This window comes from Phocoena phocoena, chromosome 19, assembly GCF_963924675.1.
Source record: "Phocoena phocoena chromosome 19, mPhoPho1.1, whole genome shotgun sequence".
Lineage (NCBI taxonomy): Eukaryota > Metazoa > Chordata > Mammalia > Artiodactyla > Phocoenidae > Phocoena > Phocoena phocoena.
This window is the reverse complement of record NC_089237.1, coordinates 18,323,349-18,340,536: the sequence shown is the minus strand read 5'-3', so window position 1 is coordinate 18,340,536 and position 17,188 is coordinate 18,323,349. Positions and strand designations below refer to the sequence as shown.

General features: G+C 43.1%; 2 protein-coding genes across 3 annotated transcripts in view; one reads left to right on the top strand and one right to left on the bottom strand.

The window, feature by feature from the left end:
• The first annotated feature begins 10 nt into the window (after window positions 1-10).
• Window positions 11-14,883, top strand: CFAP97D1 (CFAP97 domain containing 1). Its single transcript, XM_065897222.1, has 6 exons — window positions 11-200; window positions 698-768; window positions 1,040-1,158; window positions 2,117-2,240; window positions 2,730-2,786; window positions 14,698-14,883. The coding sequence occupies exons 1-5, from the start codon at window positions 77-79 to the stop codon at window positions 2,775-2,777; spliced, it is 486 nt and encodes a 161-aa protein (XP_065753294.1). The 5' UTR covers window positions 11-76; the 3' UTR covers window positions 2,778-2,786; window positions 14,698-14,883.
• Window positions 12,759-17,188, bottom strand: part of MPP3 (MAGUK p55 scaffold protein 3) — a 25,516-nt gene continuing 21,086 nt past the window's right edge. For both annotated transcript variants that reach the window (XM_065897188.1, XM_065897189.1), the window contains exons 15-18: window positions 16,998-17,091; window positions 16,672-16,780; window positions 15,184-15,306; window positions 12,759-12,935 (exon numbers count right to left, since the gene is read on the bottom strand). In XM_065897188.1, the coding sequence (XP_065753260.1) occupies window positions 12,759-12,935; window positions 15,184-15,306; window positions 16,672-16,780; window positions 16,998-17,091 (503 nt within the window). The remainder of the gene's footprint in view (window positions 12,936-15,183; window positions 15,307-16,671; window positions 16,781-16,997; window positions 17,092-17,188) is intronic.

The window sequence follows — 17,188 nt, the reverse complement described above, 5'->3', positions numbered from 1 at the left end:
CCCGTCATGGGGACAGCTAAGTACCTCACAGAGGAGCCTGGGTGCCTCATTTCTGAAGTGAGACTAGGAAGAGAAGATGAACAATTCCCTGGATTATCTAGCCTACCCTGTGATCGTCTCTAATCATAGACAGAGCACATCATTCAGGAGGAAACTGGACTTTGGCCACTACGTATTTCATAAGAATAGAATACAAATAGGTACGTGGGGCAATTTGAACAGGACACTGCGACTAGGGTTCTGGAAGGGCCCACCTTAGAGATATTGACAGTAAACCAGACCAGTACATGGCTTTGCAAATTTATCTTCCACCAGGGAGTTCATTTGATGGATATGCTCATTTAAACTCTTTAAAGCCAAAGTAAGGTAGACAGAGGATAGGGCTTCAGCATCCAGTAGCCAGGCTAGTCGTACTGGGAAAGGGTGGGAGAGAGGTTTCTTTCATTAGATTCAAAGGATATTTATGTCTGTAAATTTTACTTTTCACAGCCCTCACCATTCTCTCATGTCTGCTCAAAACTCTCCAAAAGATGTCAGTTTGGGAAACTCAACTAAACCAAAATTCCTAACTGGATTAGTTCAGAATTCAAACTTGTAATGTTTTAATCAGGGCCGTTGTCTAGAATGTGAGCAGATTTTCTAAGGCTACTAAGAGGACACCTGTGATGTAACATTGCTCTCTTTCCCCCCTCTCTAGTGAAGCCTACTGTTGATACCAAGCCTCCAGTGGTGCACACACATCACATTTTAAAACTGAGCAAACTACAGGTACTTGTTCCTGCCATTATTGATTTTATCTATGTCCTAAAGAGGGCCAGTTTCCCAGAGCCTTCTAAATACCCACCTCACCAAAGATTCGTTCACCCTTCTCCTCCCCATACACACCACCCCTCGATTCCTCAGCTTCTCTCCCAGTCTCCACTGTGGCCCCCAATATGCCCCTTTCGCACAATCCCAGAGGAGGGGGATGCTCAGCGTTTGTGGGATGGAGCCCCATGTAGCAATGACGTCACCATGATGGGGTGGGGTTTCTCACCAGGGTGAACAAAAGAAATTCGACAAAATCGAATATGAAAACAAGCAACTGTGTCAGAAAATTGCCAACGCCCACCACGGCCCCGCCAAGGTGGATTGCTGGAACGAATACTTCTCTAAGAGGTAGTGTTCTTTCTCTTCATTTCATTTTCCAAAAGTCAAAATTGACTTCACCCTTTTTGGGTTTTAGTGCCAGAGGAATACTTAAGGGAAGTTATCTTGAGGGATAACCAAAGAGACCAAGTTAAGGAGAAAGAAAACCACCCCAAACAGGGACCTTTCTCTAGCGTTAAAGAGCTTTTTTTCCCTCTAAGAGACTCTTCAGAGTCCTATTTAGAGTTTGACACAAGAAAGCACTTTTGTAAAATGGTGACCATAGCTGGGACTACAGCACTCTTAAAATTGTTTCCGCAAATATTTCCTGAACTACCATGTGCTAAGCACCGGGACTATAGAGGTGAAATGAGAAGTATATTTCCTAACTCCAAAGAACCCAATGTCAGGTAAGGGGGACATTTATGTAAATAGTTATGCAGTGTGATCAGGGCTCCAAAGGAGTGTATGCAGGGAAAGAAAAGTGTTGTGTGTGTGTGTGTGTGTGTGTGTGTGTGTAGGGGGGGTGGGGAGTGTCAAGAAGTCTTTCCTAATCCTTGTATTCTGAAATTGAGTTGACAGCTGAGGGGAGTGAGGTGAACCAAAACTTGTCATCAGCCATTTGTGATTTATCTGTAGGCAAGCCCTTCATCCTCTAAACCAGAGATTCTCAATCCTGGTTTCACATAATAATGCCTGGGAAGCTTTTGCAAAATGCCAATGCCCAAGCTCCATCCCAGACCAATAAAGTAGAATTTTCTAGTAGGCAGCGGGGCTGAGAACCACTGATCTTAATCTGAAAAGGCTTTGCACGTTTCCCAGAGTGTGGTCTGGTTCAACAGGCGTACAGGGCCTCAGGGCTCTGCGGGACAGCTGGTTCCCTGCCCTTTGGCAGCCTGGATTTATGACATCACGACTTCATCTCCCCCACTCCCATCCAGGAGGAGTACTTTATTCTTCACGCATCTTGGGATTTTGTATTTTTCAGCTTAAACAGAGAAACAAGGAACCGGGAGCTATTGAGAATCACCATGGAAAACCAGGGCATTCTGAAGAGGCTCGGTGATCGCAAACCCCACTATGACCGCAGCTCGTTGGAGTTAGACTGGCAGGCACGTGGGTACTCTGATATTCCTATGCACGCACAGAGTTTGCGTTCAGAGTAGAGCCAATCTCAGGAGAGACCCCTAAGCGGCTGAGGGTGAAATCATGAGAAATGCAACAATCATTGAAAGAAAAACTATCCAGAGCCTACAAAGCTAACAAGAGGAGCAAACCATCCACCAGCTTGGTAGCAAAGCCATTATGTGTCAGCTTCAGAGAATATCTGGTAGCATCTTCCCTCATCCCTTAATTCATTCAGGCTGAATGGACAAGCAAAGGGGATGAGGGTATACAATTCAGTATGTGGTTGACTTGCTTCATTTAGGAATGGCTCTTCAAGAAGGAAAAAAAAAAGCCATCCGCAGTGCTTTTATAAACTTCCACTCCCTTTCTTTGCTCTGAAAGCCTTTTCTAAGCCACCCGTAGGATTTAGGACTTCAGCTTTCGCATCAGCACCCTGGCATTGACATAAATCTTTCTGATTCTTTTCCTTCAAGAATTCAAGGCGCTATATCAGAAATACAACCAAATATCTTCTCTCCTGAGATGAACAGGTATGTCTTCAGACGGCTGCTCTTTATTAGAGAACACGGTGATCACAGTTGATGCCAAAGTCCTGAAAACCGTGTAGATGGAGAACGAGGGGCCCAACTAAGGGGTGGATTTTGCTCTTCTGTAATATTGATTGGCCATCCAGTCAGGGACTAGAGCTCTGTCTTTGTTTCCTCTCTGCATACAAGTAGGAAATGACTGCCTTTTGTCATCAGCTTTGAGGCCTTATGTGAGTTTAAGGGGAAGTGATTTGTTTCAATAAGACGTAAACAGGAGGTCTTGTGGCTTTAATATTATGCTAAACTTATATTACAGATCTCTGTCACTGTTCAAAAGTAATATTGTGTTGGCATTTTGTATTATTTCATATTATTAGTAGTGACTAAGTTTCCCCGCTCTGCCGCTGCCCCTGGGGAGAAGGGTAAATGGACACTCAAGCTTTCCAAAGAACAGTTCTGTATAATTGATGGCTCTCCATTTCTCTCCTTGTCCTCTCCCTGAATACAAGGTTACTCACCATGGAAAAGACAAGAGAAGGCCCTAGGATTTCTTAGCTGCTTAGGATTTCAAGACACTCCTAAGTGCCTGAATGCTCGGTCTTAAGATGCTACAATAAAGCTTGGAACATAAAATGAGTAAGTTACATTTAAAGTACCCAAAGGCTTTAAGTCCCATCCCCAAATGGAGACAGAATGGGGCAGGCAGAAGGAAAGATGCAACAGGCATTTTTATGGGGGGCTATGACAAGTTTTAATGAGAGAGAGAAAGAGACAACTTTTTAAACCATACACCATCACCACCACCCCGGGGGAAAGAATAGGTGGGGTGTGATGATCCAGCCACAAAGTCAGCTCTGTCAAAATGGAAAACAAAAGCATATGAACACATGACAAGACAGTGGTGCGTGTCTCCTGTAATTGGTCTAATTATTTTGAAAGAGAGTAGATCTTACCTGTTCTTATCACAAATAAATGTTTTATTTTAAAATAATTAGATTTACAGGAAGGTGCAAATAAATGTACAGTGGGGCCTCCTGCACCCTTCACCCAGCTTCCCCCAACGTTAACATCTTGTGTAAATACGGTACAGTATCAATCTAGGAAGTTGACATTGCTACCATCTATAGAGCATATATAAATTCACAATTATACATGCACTCATTTGTATGTAGGTGTATAGCTAGTTTTATGTAACTAGCATGTCTCGTTTTGTATAAGTACAACCACAGTCGAGACAGTGAACTGTACCATTATGGAAATACTCTGCTGTACTACCCCTTTTGGCCACAGCCTCCCTCTTCCTCCAGCCCTAGCCCCTGGCAATCACTCATCTGTTTTCCATCTCTGTAATTATGCTGTTTCATGAGTGTTACATAAATGGGGTCATGCAGTATGTATCCATCCTTCTCAGATTGGCTTTTTTCACTCCATATAATTTCCTTGAGGTTCATCCAGGTTGTGTATACCCAGAATTCATTCCTTTTTATTGCTGAGTAGTATTCCATGGTAGGAATGTACCACAGTTTAGGAATGTACCATTCACCTACTGCAGGACATTTGGGTAGTTTCTAGTTTTCTGACCGTTTTTGAATAAAGCTGCTGTGAACTTTTGTGCACAAGTTTCTGCATGAAAGTAAGTTTGATTTCTCTTGGATAAATGCCCAAGAGTGTATTGGTGGGGTTGTACGATAAGTCCATTTTAAAAGAAACTGTAAAGCTATTTCCAGAGTGGCTGTACCATTTACATTCCCACCAGCAATGGATGAGTGAGCCAGTTTTTCCACATCCTCAGCAGCAATTTGATGTTACCACCATTTTTAATTTTAGGCATTATAACATGTGTGCAGGAGAGAAACCTGCATTTCTCTAATTAATGAAGTTGAACATCTGTCATATGCTTGCTATCTGTATATCCTCTTTGGTAAAATATTGGTGCATTTGCCCATTTTCTAATTGGATTTTTTTTTATTGAATTTTGAGAGTTTTTTACATATTCTAGATCCAGGCCCTTTGCTGGATATGTGATCTGCAAAATATTTTTTCTGTAATTTATCTTTTCATCTTTCACAGAGTAAAGCATTTTAATTTTGATGACATTCAATTTATCAATGGTGAAACTGTTCTGTATCCTGGCTCTCTCATATCAATATCCTGGCTGTGATACTGTGTATAGTTTTGTAAGGTGCTACCACCTGGGGAAACTGGGTAAGGGGGACACAGGATCTCTCTGTATTATTTCTTTCACACATGTCAATCTACAATTATCTCAAAATAAAAAGTTTAAAGAAAAAATCAATATGTCCAAGTGTAAATTCATTTTTAAACTGGTTCCAGTTCATCTCGGTTTGAGGAACTATTCTTCTAGACATCCAGGTGAGAAGTCTGGCAGTCATCCTTTACTCCCTCTCTTTCATCCCTTCCTCCTTCCTGCATTTTTTTTTTTTTTTTTTTTTTTTTTTTTGCAGTACACGGGCCTCTCACTGTTGTGGCCTCTCCCGTTGCGAAGCACAGGCTCCGGACGCACAGGCTCAGCGGCCATGGCTCACGGGCCCAGCCGCTCCACGGCATGTGGGATCTTCCCAGACCGGGTCACGAACCCGTGTCCCCTGCATCGGCAGGCGGACTCTCAACAACTGCGCCACCAGGGAAGCCCCTTCCTGCATATTTTTTTTTTTTTTTTTTCATTCAGTACGCGGGCCTCTCACTGCTGTGGCCTCTCCTACCGCGGAGCAACAGGCTCTGGACGCGCAGGCTCAGCGGCCATGGCCCACGGGCCCAGCCGCTCCACGGCATGCGGGATCCTCCCGGACCGGGGCGCGAACCCACGTCCCCCTCACCGGCAGGGGGACTCTCAACCACTGCGCCACCAGGGAAGCCCTCTGCATCTTTTTAATCTACCAGTCCTGCTTCTCAGTCTTTGTATGTGCTACTGCCCATTTCAGGCGCTTGTGATTTACAACCGGTATTATTAATGCAAAAATATGCCCGTATCACTTTCTAGCTTAATACACCTTCAATGATTTGCCATTCCTTCCAGAATGAGCCACACTTCTTAATACGGCCCCCCTCAATCCTGTTCCTCCTGTCTTGGAAGCCTCTATCAACAGGAATTCTTAGTTCAAGCAACAGAAATTGACTTTAAGTGGTGAAATAATTTATTGAAAGAATATGAAATCGTTAACAGTATTTGCTAGAAAACTGCGGAACCCAGCTTCAAGCGGCACATCAAGGGACAACGCTCCAAGTCTTGCTGTAGAACTGGTCTGTGGCGCTGTGGCTAGCACAGCTGCCCTTGCTCTATCTAGAACTGGATCTTGCTGACCTGCTAGTGCCGCCTCTGAAAAGTCTTCACTGTCCCCGCCATTTTGTGTCACTATCTCCCAATTCCAAGTCAGTGAAGGTCTATCTGATTGGTGTAACTTAGATCATATATGCCCATTCCTTATCTGCAAGGGTTGGGGGAATGAGTATCTGCCTTTTTCCAATGCTGGACATGAGTTCTGCTTCTCATTCTCACCAGCACAGGAAATTTCCCCCCAGTTAGAATGAGGCTCAGGTACTAGAATTTCACAAAAATGACAAATGTCTGCAAACTTATATCTCATCATTCCTTGCCTTTTTCAACTAACAGAAGACATGTTTTCTTCTCATCCCATTCATCTGTTGTCCCCTGTAGCTGGAAAATCCATAGTTCTATGTCTTTACCTGGAAAACACCTATACATTATTTATACAAGCGAGTCCATTCTCTAGGAAGTTTCCATGAACTGCTCAGGTTATATTAGGTATTCTTTTAAATGTCTGCAGATTTTCCTGTTGTCCTTCTGTTATTGATTTCTAGTTTGAGTCCATTATGGTCAGAGAACATACTCTATATTTCCAATTCTTTTAAAATTTATTAATATGGCCTATCTAGGTGAATATTTCATGGACATTTGAAAAGAATGTATACTGTGCTGCTGTTGGGGGGAGTGTTTTAAAATGTCAATTAGATCCTGTTGGTTGATGGTGTTCAGTTCTTTTATACGCTGGATAACTTTCTGTTCTAGTTCTATCAATTGCTGAGAGTAGGGTGTTGAATTCCCCAATTATAACTGTAGATTTGTCTATTTCAACTTTTAGCTCTATCAGTTTTTGCTTCACGTATCTTATTTATTTATTTTTAAAGCAACTGGTGCTCAAGCTGTTTTTTTAAATGAATTTATTTTTTATTTATTTATTTTTGACTGTGTTGGGTCTTCATTGCCGAGCGTGGGCTTTCTCTAGTTGTGGCGAGCAGGCGCTACTCTTCATTGTGGTGCGCGGGCTTCTCATTGTGGTGGCTTCTCTTGTTGCAGAGCATGGGCTCTAGGCGCGCAGCCTTCAGTAGTTGTGGCTCGCGTGCTCTAGAGCGCAGGCTTAGTAGTTGTGGCACATGGGCTTAGTTGCTCCGCGGCATATGGGATCTTCCCGGACCAGGGATCGAACCCATGTCCCCTGAAATGGCAGGCGGATCCTTAATCACTGCATCACTAGGGAAGTCCCTGCTTCATGTATTTTAAAGCTCTGGTGTTTGTTGCATACACATTTAGGATTGCTATACCTACTTGGGGGAGTGATCCTTTTTAACATTTTATAATGTCCCTCTTTGTCCCTAGTAATTTTCTTTCTCTGAAGTCTACTTTATCTGATAATAATATAGCCTTTTAAAATGATGTTTTTAAAAAAACTGTTTGCATAATATTTAAGTTTCCATCATTACTTTCTGTCTACCTATGTACACTTGTATATGACGTATAGTTGGGTCAAGTTTTTTTAATCCACTCTACCAATATCTGTCTTTTAATTGGTCCCTTTATCCTCCTCACTTTTAGAATATAATTATCTTATGTATTTCCTCTGCATACAAGGAGCATCACATCAGATGGGGTTATAACTTTTGTTTCAACCAGAAAATATGGATAAAGAAACTCAAGAGGTGAAGAACTAGCTATTATGTTTACTTCTATTTTTACCTTTTCAGTTGTTTTTTTCCTTTCTGAAAGTCCCAGCCTTCTGCCATTTTGTTTGGAAAGCTTTCTTTAGCCATTCTTTAAGGGTCAGTCTCAACAAATTCTGTTAGTTTCCCTTCATCTAAGAATGTCTTTATTTCTCCTTTGTTCCTGAAGGATAGTTTCCTCACATATAGGATTCAAAGTTGACAATCTTTGCTGTCAGCACTTGATAAATGTTGTGTCACTTTTTCTGGCCTCCACAGTCTCCTTGATAGTAATACTAAAATAGTATTAGTAATAGTAATAGTATTAGTAAAATAGTAACACTTGCGTTAGTGTTCCTTCCCATTGTTTCTCCCTGTTCTTAAGATTTTTTTTTCCTTGGTCTTTAGTTTTCAGAAGATTAATTATGCTGTATCTTGGTATGGATTTCTTTGGGCTTATCTTATTTTGAGTTTGTCACCTTCTTGAATATGTAGATTTATATCTTTCATCAAATTTGGGGAATTTTCAGCTATTATTTCTTTGAGTACTTTTTGGTCCCACACTTTCTCCTCTCCTTCTGGGACTCTGATGATACAAGTGTTAGCTCTTTTGTTATTGTCTCATGGGTCCTTGAGGCTCTCTTTTTTTTTTTTTCCCAGTCTGTTGTTCAGATTGAGTAATTTTTATTGATCTTTCCTCAAGTACCCTGATTTGATCTTCTGTCATTTCTACTCTACTATTGAGTTCATCTGAGTTTTTAATTTTACAATAACTTTTCATTTCTATAATTTCCACTTGGTTATTTTTCATAGCTTCTATTTCTTTGCTAAGATTTTCTGTTTAAACAATTTTTTTAAGAGAATTTGTTATTGATTGTTGAAGCATTTTTACTACAATTGCTTTAAAATCCTTGTTAGATAAATTCCAACGTCTGAATCATATCATATTGGTATCGATTGATTTTTTTTTTTTTCTTATTTAGATTAGGGTTTTCCTGGTTTGGGATATGATGAGTGATTTCCTATTGTATCCTAGATATTTGAGTAGTTATGTTAGGAATCTCTTAATGCTATTTACATCTTCCATTATAGCAGGTAGGAGTCCTGTTTAGGTGTAGTGTATAAGTTTCTGCTTCTTTTATGGGTTTTATTTCCAATGACATAATAGTTTTCTGAGCCTTCACGATACTATTCTGGTCTGCTTGTTCTTTGGATGCTTCCAGGACTCCCACTCAATCCCTGCTGGTGTCTTCTGCAGTGTAGGAAGGTGCTTCCCTGGGCTGCACAGTGTTGCTGGACCACCTTCTGCAGAGGGGCAGGCAGGCACTGCTGGGCCTGGGTCTCCTAATATCACTGGGTGGAGGACAGCGAGACATAGGGCTTCAATCCTGCTCTGAATGAACTGGGCCACCTGCTGGTACCCAGGTGTGGAGTTAGGGCTGGAGCTCCCCAGTAGGTCTCTACTAGGCTTCCCCTTCCCTGTCCTTTGGCAGAGAAAGCAAGCTTTTCTCCCTTCCTCTCTCCCTCCCTTTTTTCCTTCCTTCCTTTTTTCTTCCCTGTCTCTGTCTATTGGTGGTTCTGGGTTGCAGGTCGGGTGTAGGAGATGAAAAGAAAACCCAGGAAAGTCACCACACTGTTGTTCCTCAAGTCCTGAGGCTTCCTAATCAATCCATCATCTTCTCTCCAGCTTTCAGAGTCCTTTTATCATTGTCTTTTTAATAAATTTCCAAGGTTTTAAGTTGTATTTAGAGTTGAGGAGGAGGGAAAAATGATTCTACATCATCTTGTTCTGAAACCACAAGCCTGACTTTTAAAGGAAGCAGTTTGAGACTGTATTCAAAGGGCAGGAAAAAAAAAAAAAAAATCCATATCGACTCCACCAGTTAGAGAAATGCTGCTTATTAGTTCTAAACTATATGATTCAAGAATGGGTTTTGTGCATATGTTGGTCTGTAGTTATTAAATAAGTCACCAAATGCTTTCATATTTTTGGACACATGATCCTGTGATTGGTGGCATAAATGATGTAACCCTGGGTAAGTGGATGTAAAACTCCGATGGGTCACATGTCTTAAAGCACGTATGTTTTCAAACATACAATGGTAAAAGCACAATTGGCTAATGTTTAACATAGCTAAGCATTGCCTGTGAAGGACAGATGGTTATAATTTTCTTAAACCCATTTCCTTCAGGGAGTGGAGTGGATGGTAGAGAAGATTACAAATTTATGGATCAAGGATGGCAAACAGGATAACTCACTTGCCAGTTCTGCTCAGTTGAGACTGGATACTATATCCTGAAAGATCCAAAGCAGTGCCTACATTCAGCAAGAGAGTACTGTGATCAGTTAGTGCTGTCTGCCACGGATATAAGAATGGTTGGTGGCAGCACATATGCCCCACCCGTCTAACATCCTTGACCTAGAAGAGCCCTCCAGAGCTCACATTCTCTCTGGTTGTAGACACAGGCAGAGAGCTTACCGGCATTTGAGGGCCCAAGGGGGGAAAAAAAGGTACATTTTGAGAGGGATGAAATAAGCAGATTTCTTGGTGTGAGGCCCAGAGTGATGGACTTTTGCAAAAATTTTGCCCAGGGGGTCAGAACATATGTGCTACTGGCTGGAATGGGACTGGGAATTGAATTTACACACATTCCACCAATATATATCTGTAAACAGGTGCTTTTTTTTTTTTTTAAATAAGACTTTTCTTTTTACGAACAGCAAAAACACTTTACAAATGACCTGTCTCTGGGGCCCTGTCCATTCTACTCACAGATTTCGTAGCAGCCAAACAGCTGTCAACACAGCTTGCCTTAGAGGGTGAGAAGGCTATTTCGACAGGAAATAAAGCAGGCGTCACATTTTAATACCTTGCTTCACAATACACATGAAGGGAATGATTACTATTTCATCTGACAATTGTGCGAAAATATTCGGAAGCGGAAAATGTCTGTTGTAGTATGAAATATAAAAAAAAAACATCTGTTATTCAACCACTGTGCTCCTACAATGGGAGAAAAACCACCCAGATGGGACTTCAGAGTTGGTGAGGATCTCCACCAAGGGGCCTCCCTAGGTGATTTTTCTGGAGTAATTTTAGCTTATGTGTTTTTTGCCTGAGAGCTGAGTTTAGATCCTGGCTCTCCTGAATAATAACACACAACTTGGCATATGCCATTCCACTTCAAAGGGCAGCTGCCCTCCCTGTGCTGGTTCTATGTGGAACAGCTCAAGACTAATTTCACTTGATAAGAATCCAGTACTTTGTAAGTGCAAAGAGGTCCTCATCCTTTTGCTAGAAAGGTCTGAAGAATGTGATCCTGTTAGGTGGACCTACCAGGTTCACGAGCTAGAATGTGGCATAGGTATCCTTGTGTAAGAAGGCAGAAATGGAAATTTCTAAATGGGCAACAGATCTTCTCCCTGGTGCTTCACCCTTCACCTGGCCTCCTTTTTTTTCTCATGAGGAAGAGAGCTTGAAAACTTACACATGTAAGCAGACTATTTTCAGTCTTAGAAGCTGCAACCACACTGCATATTATTGTAAATTCTAGCTGAGAACACATTCCTCACTTCTAAGTCCATAATTTAACAGGTAGCCTCAATTATGGGACCACAAAAGAAACAGGCAGTATAGTGATTAATGACCATCTCTGGTATTAGGAAGACCTGGGCTCAAATACAATGGCTCTGCCATGTTTTTCAAGCTGTGTGAGCTTGAACACATTATTGAAACTTTTTAGCCTTGTTCTTCTCGTTTGTATAATAGGGATGATAGGAATCCTACATCAGGGAATTCCCTGTGGTCCAGCGGTTAGGACTCGGCGCTTTCACTACGGTGGCGAGGGTTCAATCCCGGTGAGGAAACTAAGATCTCACAAGCCATGTGGTGCGGCCAAAAAAAAAAAAAAAAAAAGAATCCTACATCATAGGCTTGGTGCATCTGTCAAAATCACGTACGTAAAGGCCTTAGCATAGCTCCTGGCACAGAATAAAGCTTTATATACATTGGCTATTAATAAGAAATAAAATTCTCTGAAGCTAAGATATATCACAAATCCTGTGTGACATTAAGCACTTTTGCTCAGAGACAACCCATCAGGCCCACACTCAGAGTCTATGTACTTTGATTTTGATGGTCAGGACTGATTTATTGTGAATTAGGCATAGTTATGACAGGGGGGAATCATGTGGTTTCCCATGATGTAGCAGGATAGGAGCCCCTATAATCTGAAGGTAGGGACAGGTGAGAACCAAGAGAGCTGTCAGTAACAAGAAAGACAAGTGATGGAATAAAATAAATCAAAGCAAGCAAGCATCAAGTTTCAGAGTCTGAGAATATTTAGAAAAGGCACAAGCAGCCTGACATTCCGCAAGAGTCCCTGAAAACACCACTGTATCATGGAAGAGTATAGTAAATCATGGTGACAGGGAAGGGTGCCTTAGTCTGCCAAAAAAGTTGATGAATGCTCACTATTTAGGAAGGCAGAGAACCATGTTTTCCATTACCAGGCAAACACACACTACCGAAAAGGTTAAAATCAACATTTTAGTGCCTGAAGACAGGGGAACTTCAATTGCATGGAAAATCCTCTTGGGTGAAACAACTCAACTTCCAATGAAGCCAGATAAATGAAGTGTCACTCTGTTTATAAAGCTTAAACACCTCTGCAAATTGGTACTGTATACATTCACCACCACCACCCCCCAAAAGACAGTGGCTACTCAACTTTGGTACGGAGAATCAGGGTCAACTTGCCTGTGATACTTTAATGAATGACATGTGTTATTTTGTGATATGCTCCCTTTCGACTTGTATGTTCAGCTCCAAAGGGGTGCAGTGAAAAGCCACAGACAAAAACCAGCAAAAAACAAGACTCCCCACATAGACTCTTCTTGATAATGGAGTTTATGGAAAATTCTGCCCTTCTCGCTCAAGATTCCTTGATGGTAACATGGGGGAGCCTGGACCAGGTGGTCTTCCGGGTCCCTTCCAACCTGGATGTTCTAGGATACAGTTACCTGACCCAACTAATAGGTACCCAGTGAGTTTCCTTGCTCAGCCTCTCTAAGAGCACTCTGAGCTGGCTGTACGCACTCTGGAGGTCCTCCTTCACCAGCACAGCATCTACCAGGTGCCCGTAATGCTGGTCTATGAAGGCAGCAGAGGCGGCCATCTCTCGCTGCTCCTCATCCTGCAAGGAAAAGGGGCAGTTAGGGAACAACTGGGTTGTTCTCCCCCCAAATAAGAAACCTACAGCCTTGGGCTTCCCTGGTGGCGCAGTGGTTGAGAGTCCGCCCGCCGATGCAGCGGACACGGGTTCGTGCCCTGGTCCGGGAGGATCCCACATGCCGCGGAGCGGCTGGGCCCGTGAGCCATGGCCGCTAGGCCTGCGTGTCCGGAGCCTGTGCTCCACGACGGGAGAGGCCACAACAGTGAGAGGCCCGCGTACCGCAAAAAAAAAAAAAAAAAAAAAGAAACCTACAGCCTTTGTCTTGGGCAGTGTCCAACCTCTCATTTTTAGGTGATGAGTGGATGACTATGGCCCTTGAATAACCAACTGGGTACACAAGAACAGAGCATAGTGATGCTAGCCTATCAAACTTCCAAGAAAGTTCATGGGCTGCAGCCATAATCATTGTTCAGTCCTTCACAAGATATCTACTGAGGACCTGTTAACTGCGAGCCATGCTTTGGGCAGATGTTGATTCTATATCTGCTGTCTATATATGTCAATATCACACTTCCTGTCCAAAGGTATTTCCAAACTAGCAGTACTATTGTGTTGCATGGCAATTTGGTTAAATAATTGCAGGAAAGAACTAAAAATAGTAGTCACTATATAAAAGCAAAGCAAGCATTTCTGGAATCAACTAGGGGAAAAAGAAGGAGAATAAGTAACTCAAATGCCTTCTGAAGACTCCTAAATTCACATGATGTAGAACTCAGTTCTTCTTTTCATTTCCTCAAACCAGAGCCCAACATTAGCACAGTTGACAAAGCAGAGATATTTAAGAAAGTGCTGGGACAACCCTGACCCAATCCCTCATTTCCTTAGGATACCTGGCTTCTTTAATCAGATTGCTTTCCTGACATCTAACCGTAAGGTCTAGACAGCCAATGATCCCTCCTTTACCCAACCTACCCAGTGTTTTGTTTGCTTCTTCATTCAAATATACCTCTAGTATGTAGAATTTCAAGCAGGTAGTTCACTGACGGTTAGCTTGGGTTTTGGAAGAAAGGAAAGGGGCAGGATCCACACCGGGTAAAACTGCAAAGTGAAATTTGTGGCTGGCATTCACCCACCTCCCCTTCTATCTCCTTCCAGTCCTCTGCTGCTTTCTCGCCTCTGCTTCTAGGAGCTCTGTTTTTATGCTGCCATGGAGGGGGTGAGCTGTCTTCCCCTAAAATGACCCATATTCCAAAATGTTCCCTCCCCCTCTCTGTCACCAATCAAAACCAGACTCCTACTTTAGTGAGAGCATCCATGCTTTCAGAAAATATGTTCTGAAGGTCTAGGAAACAGTTTATGCGTGCTACCGCAAAGACAGAAGAGACCTACGGGAAGGCTTAGATAACTTCTTCTTACTTCTTTCCCCCAGGAGGGAAAAACCTAGATTAAATTGGGCAGAGCTTCCCAATTCTATATGGCATCTTGCAGGGCTCCTCTCCTACTCAAAACCACCCTGCAGTGTCCCACTGCTGCCCCTGGATCTTTCATCCCACTTCCCCCACCCCCTTACACACATATATCCTGTAGACTGTCTGCCGCTACTAGAGTTTCCCCTCCTCCAGGTACCTTCGTTGTTCATCCTGGAAGCATTTATCTATTTAAGCAATTATAGAAGGAACATTCTTTTGCCCCTAAATCACTCAATCTTCCTAATAAATACCTGCCTCTTGAAAGAACTCAAGTAATCTCTAATGGAGTAAAACGTGTGACATTTGTTTTGAAGCTGTCAGTCCCCTGAACCCTTTCCCTGCCCTGTAAAGGTGGAACTCGACCACCTGCAGCTTCAGCAAGAGAGTCACAGTCCTGAAATGCACATAGGAAAGATTCCCCCATGATGCCCCTTGCCTCCATCCTGGATTAGCTTGCTGGATCTGAAGTTGGTGTTTCGGTTAAAAATTCTTTGGGTTTGGCTTAGGAGTTCAACAAATTTTTGTGGTACATCACACTCAGATCAGGTCCCTGATAGATGTCAGTCCCTTAACTTTCCAACGGGGTGCTTATGTGAGGGAGTGGAGGGTGGGGAACCCAGGCAAAGCCAATTGGGGGGCACTTCTGGCTGCCCCACCCTGAGTCTTCAGATCACATGACCATCTGAGTCTGGCCAACAGGCAAAATGGAAAGATGGTCTTGTGTAGAAGGTATGGGCACCCACATGCAGCTAACGGCCCTTTTAGGCCTTCGGAAGAGAAATGATCAACTTTAAACTTACAAGTGGGGCTGCTGCATCCTCACCGGCTGGGGGCGTGGGTGGCGTCTCCCTCTTCTCCTGAATTGCAGGCTTTACAAATATAACGTAGGGTTTAAACTCTGAGGTCCTCAGTTGTTGCAGTACCTGAGAAAGGCAGTTCAGGAACATTATACACGTGGAGAATATTTTATTTTGAGGCGCACTTCTTGAATACTCAGTAATGGTGTCCTTCATCACATAAGCCCAATGGCAAAGGTCCTGATTATATGGTCATATGACAATGGCCTTCATCCGCGCAGACCACCTGCTCATTTTCCCGCTGGCCTCAGCTGGACCCTGAAGGCTCACCTGCCGAGAACGGAGGTTCCAAAGCCTCAGCTCCGAGAGTTGCCATCTTTCTTAGCTCTCACTACCCTCCACCAAGCTCTAATTGGCCTTCGTACACCCTTCTCTGCCTGCCTAGTCCTGATGGAAGAACCAGCAGGATTCAATGTGTGTACTTGTTTAGTCAAACGTCATCAGTTTGGACTAAGGCAAAATTTGTGCTATCACACAGGCCTCCTCGTGACATTCAAAGAAAAGGTTTGCCAAGCAAATGAAGAGACTAAGAGATTCCTTGAAGCAAATTGTAAAGACTTTAGAAGGTTTTCAATATGCAAATCGCCCTGTTAATTAGTGCATTTTATTTATGATGTAAGGGCCTGTATTTGGAAACACTGGTATTAAACTGCTATACGTACAGCTTGCATCCCCTCTAAACCAATAAAATCACTTTTCAAAAAAATTTTTGAAATTCAGACTTTTAATTTCCACTACCAACTCCCAGTAAGTCCAAATTCGTGAGGGTTTTCCTTTCTGGACATAAGGTGCTTTTTGGAATCCGTTTCAAGCCAACTTCTGTAAAATAAAGCCTACAGTGTATGTCATAAAATCAGAGCTCAGCCCCTATTGAGTTCAAGGCTTACAAATTTTTCTCAAAGACAAGGTTAGAAAGACGGTTAAGCCCCTGTGGGGTGTGCAGAACTGGAAATGTCTCTGAAGCACTACACAGGGTCAAGTCTGCCCTTTTTCCCTTTCAAACTGCTCTCCTGACCACCTCCCTCAGTGGTTCTCTAAGTGGTTCTCTGATTTCACTTGTCCTCGTCGGGGAAGGGATGGCCCAGCTTCCACTGGTGCATTTACATCTAAGTCCCTGACTGTCAGGTCATAGTGGACCAGTCGGTGCCACCATCTCCTGCATGATTTACTCCATGCAGAGGTTACTAACTTGGGCCTGTGGGCCACCAAGAGGGTCCCTCCAATTCATGTCATTTTTGTGTATAGAGGTGCACATTTTGGGATACAAAAGCTTTCATGAGATTCTCAAAGGGAGACCCAAGGAAATATTAACCTCCAGTGCTCTGGAATAAAAAGTCCCTGGACTAAGGTCGAATGTTCTGTGAAATGTACAACCCCCTAGTTTATAAAAATTCCATTAACAGGAAATGCCAAACTGGCCCAGGAACTCACATCTGGCTCCACGTCCACCAAACACACTTTGTTTTTGGCCATCACAACCTGAATGGCTTCCAGGCTGGTTCCATAGAGGTTTTCCTTATATTCACCATGCTCCAGGAACCTAGAACAGCACCACAGGGGAAAAGGCCTGTCAGCTGCTGAGTTTGCCTGAATTAACACAGAAGGTGAATGGCCCACCACGACTCCCCGCTCCTCTTCCCATCCTCTGCTTCCCCTGACTTTTCCAGAAGCCCTCCCAGGAGGTCAAGTGGAAGACTGGACAGATGCAAAGACACACAGCTGCACGGAGGCCCCACTGGTCCATCAAGGAAACGTACTTGTTGTGATGCAAGTCGGCCTCAAACGCTTGCTTAGAGACGAAGTGATATTCCACCCCATCCTCCTCATGGCTCTTCCTGGGCCTGGTGGTATCTGTGAAAGAGAGGAGGGTAGCTGGGCAGAGATGTCACAGCACAGCGAGCCCGTGCCCTCATTCCTGTCCGGAGCTGGTCACGGATTTGTGTACAAA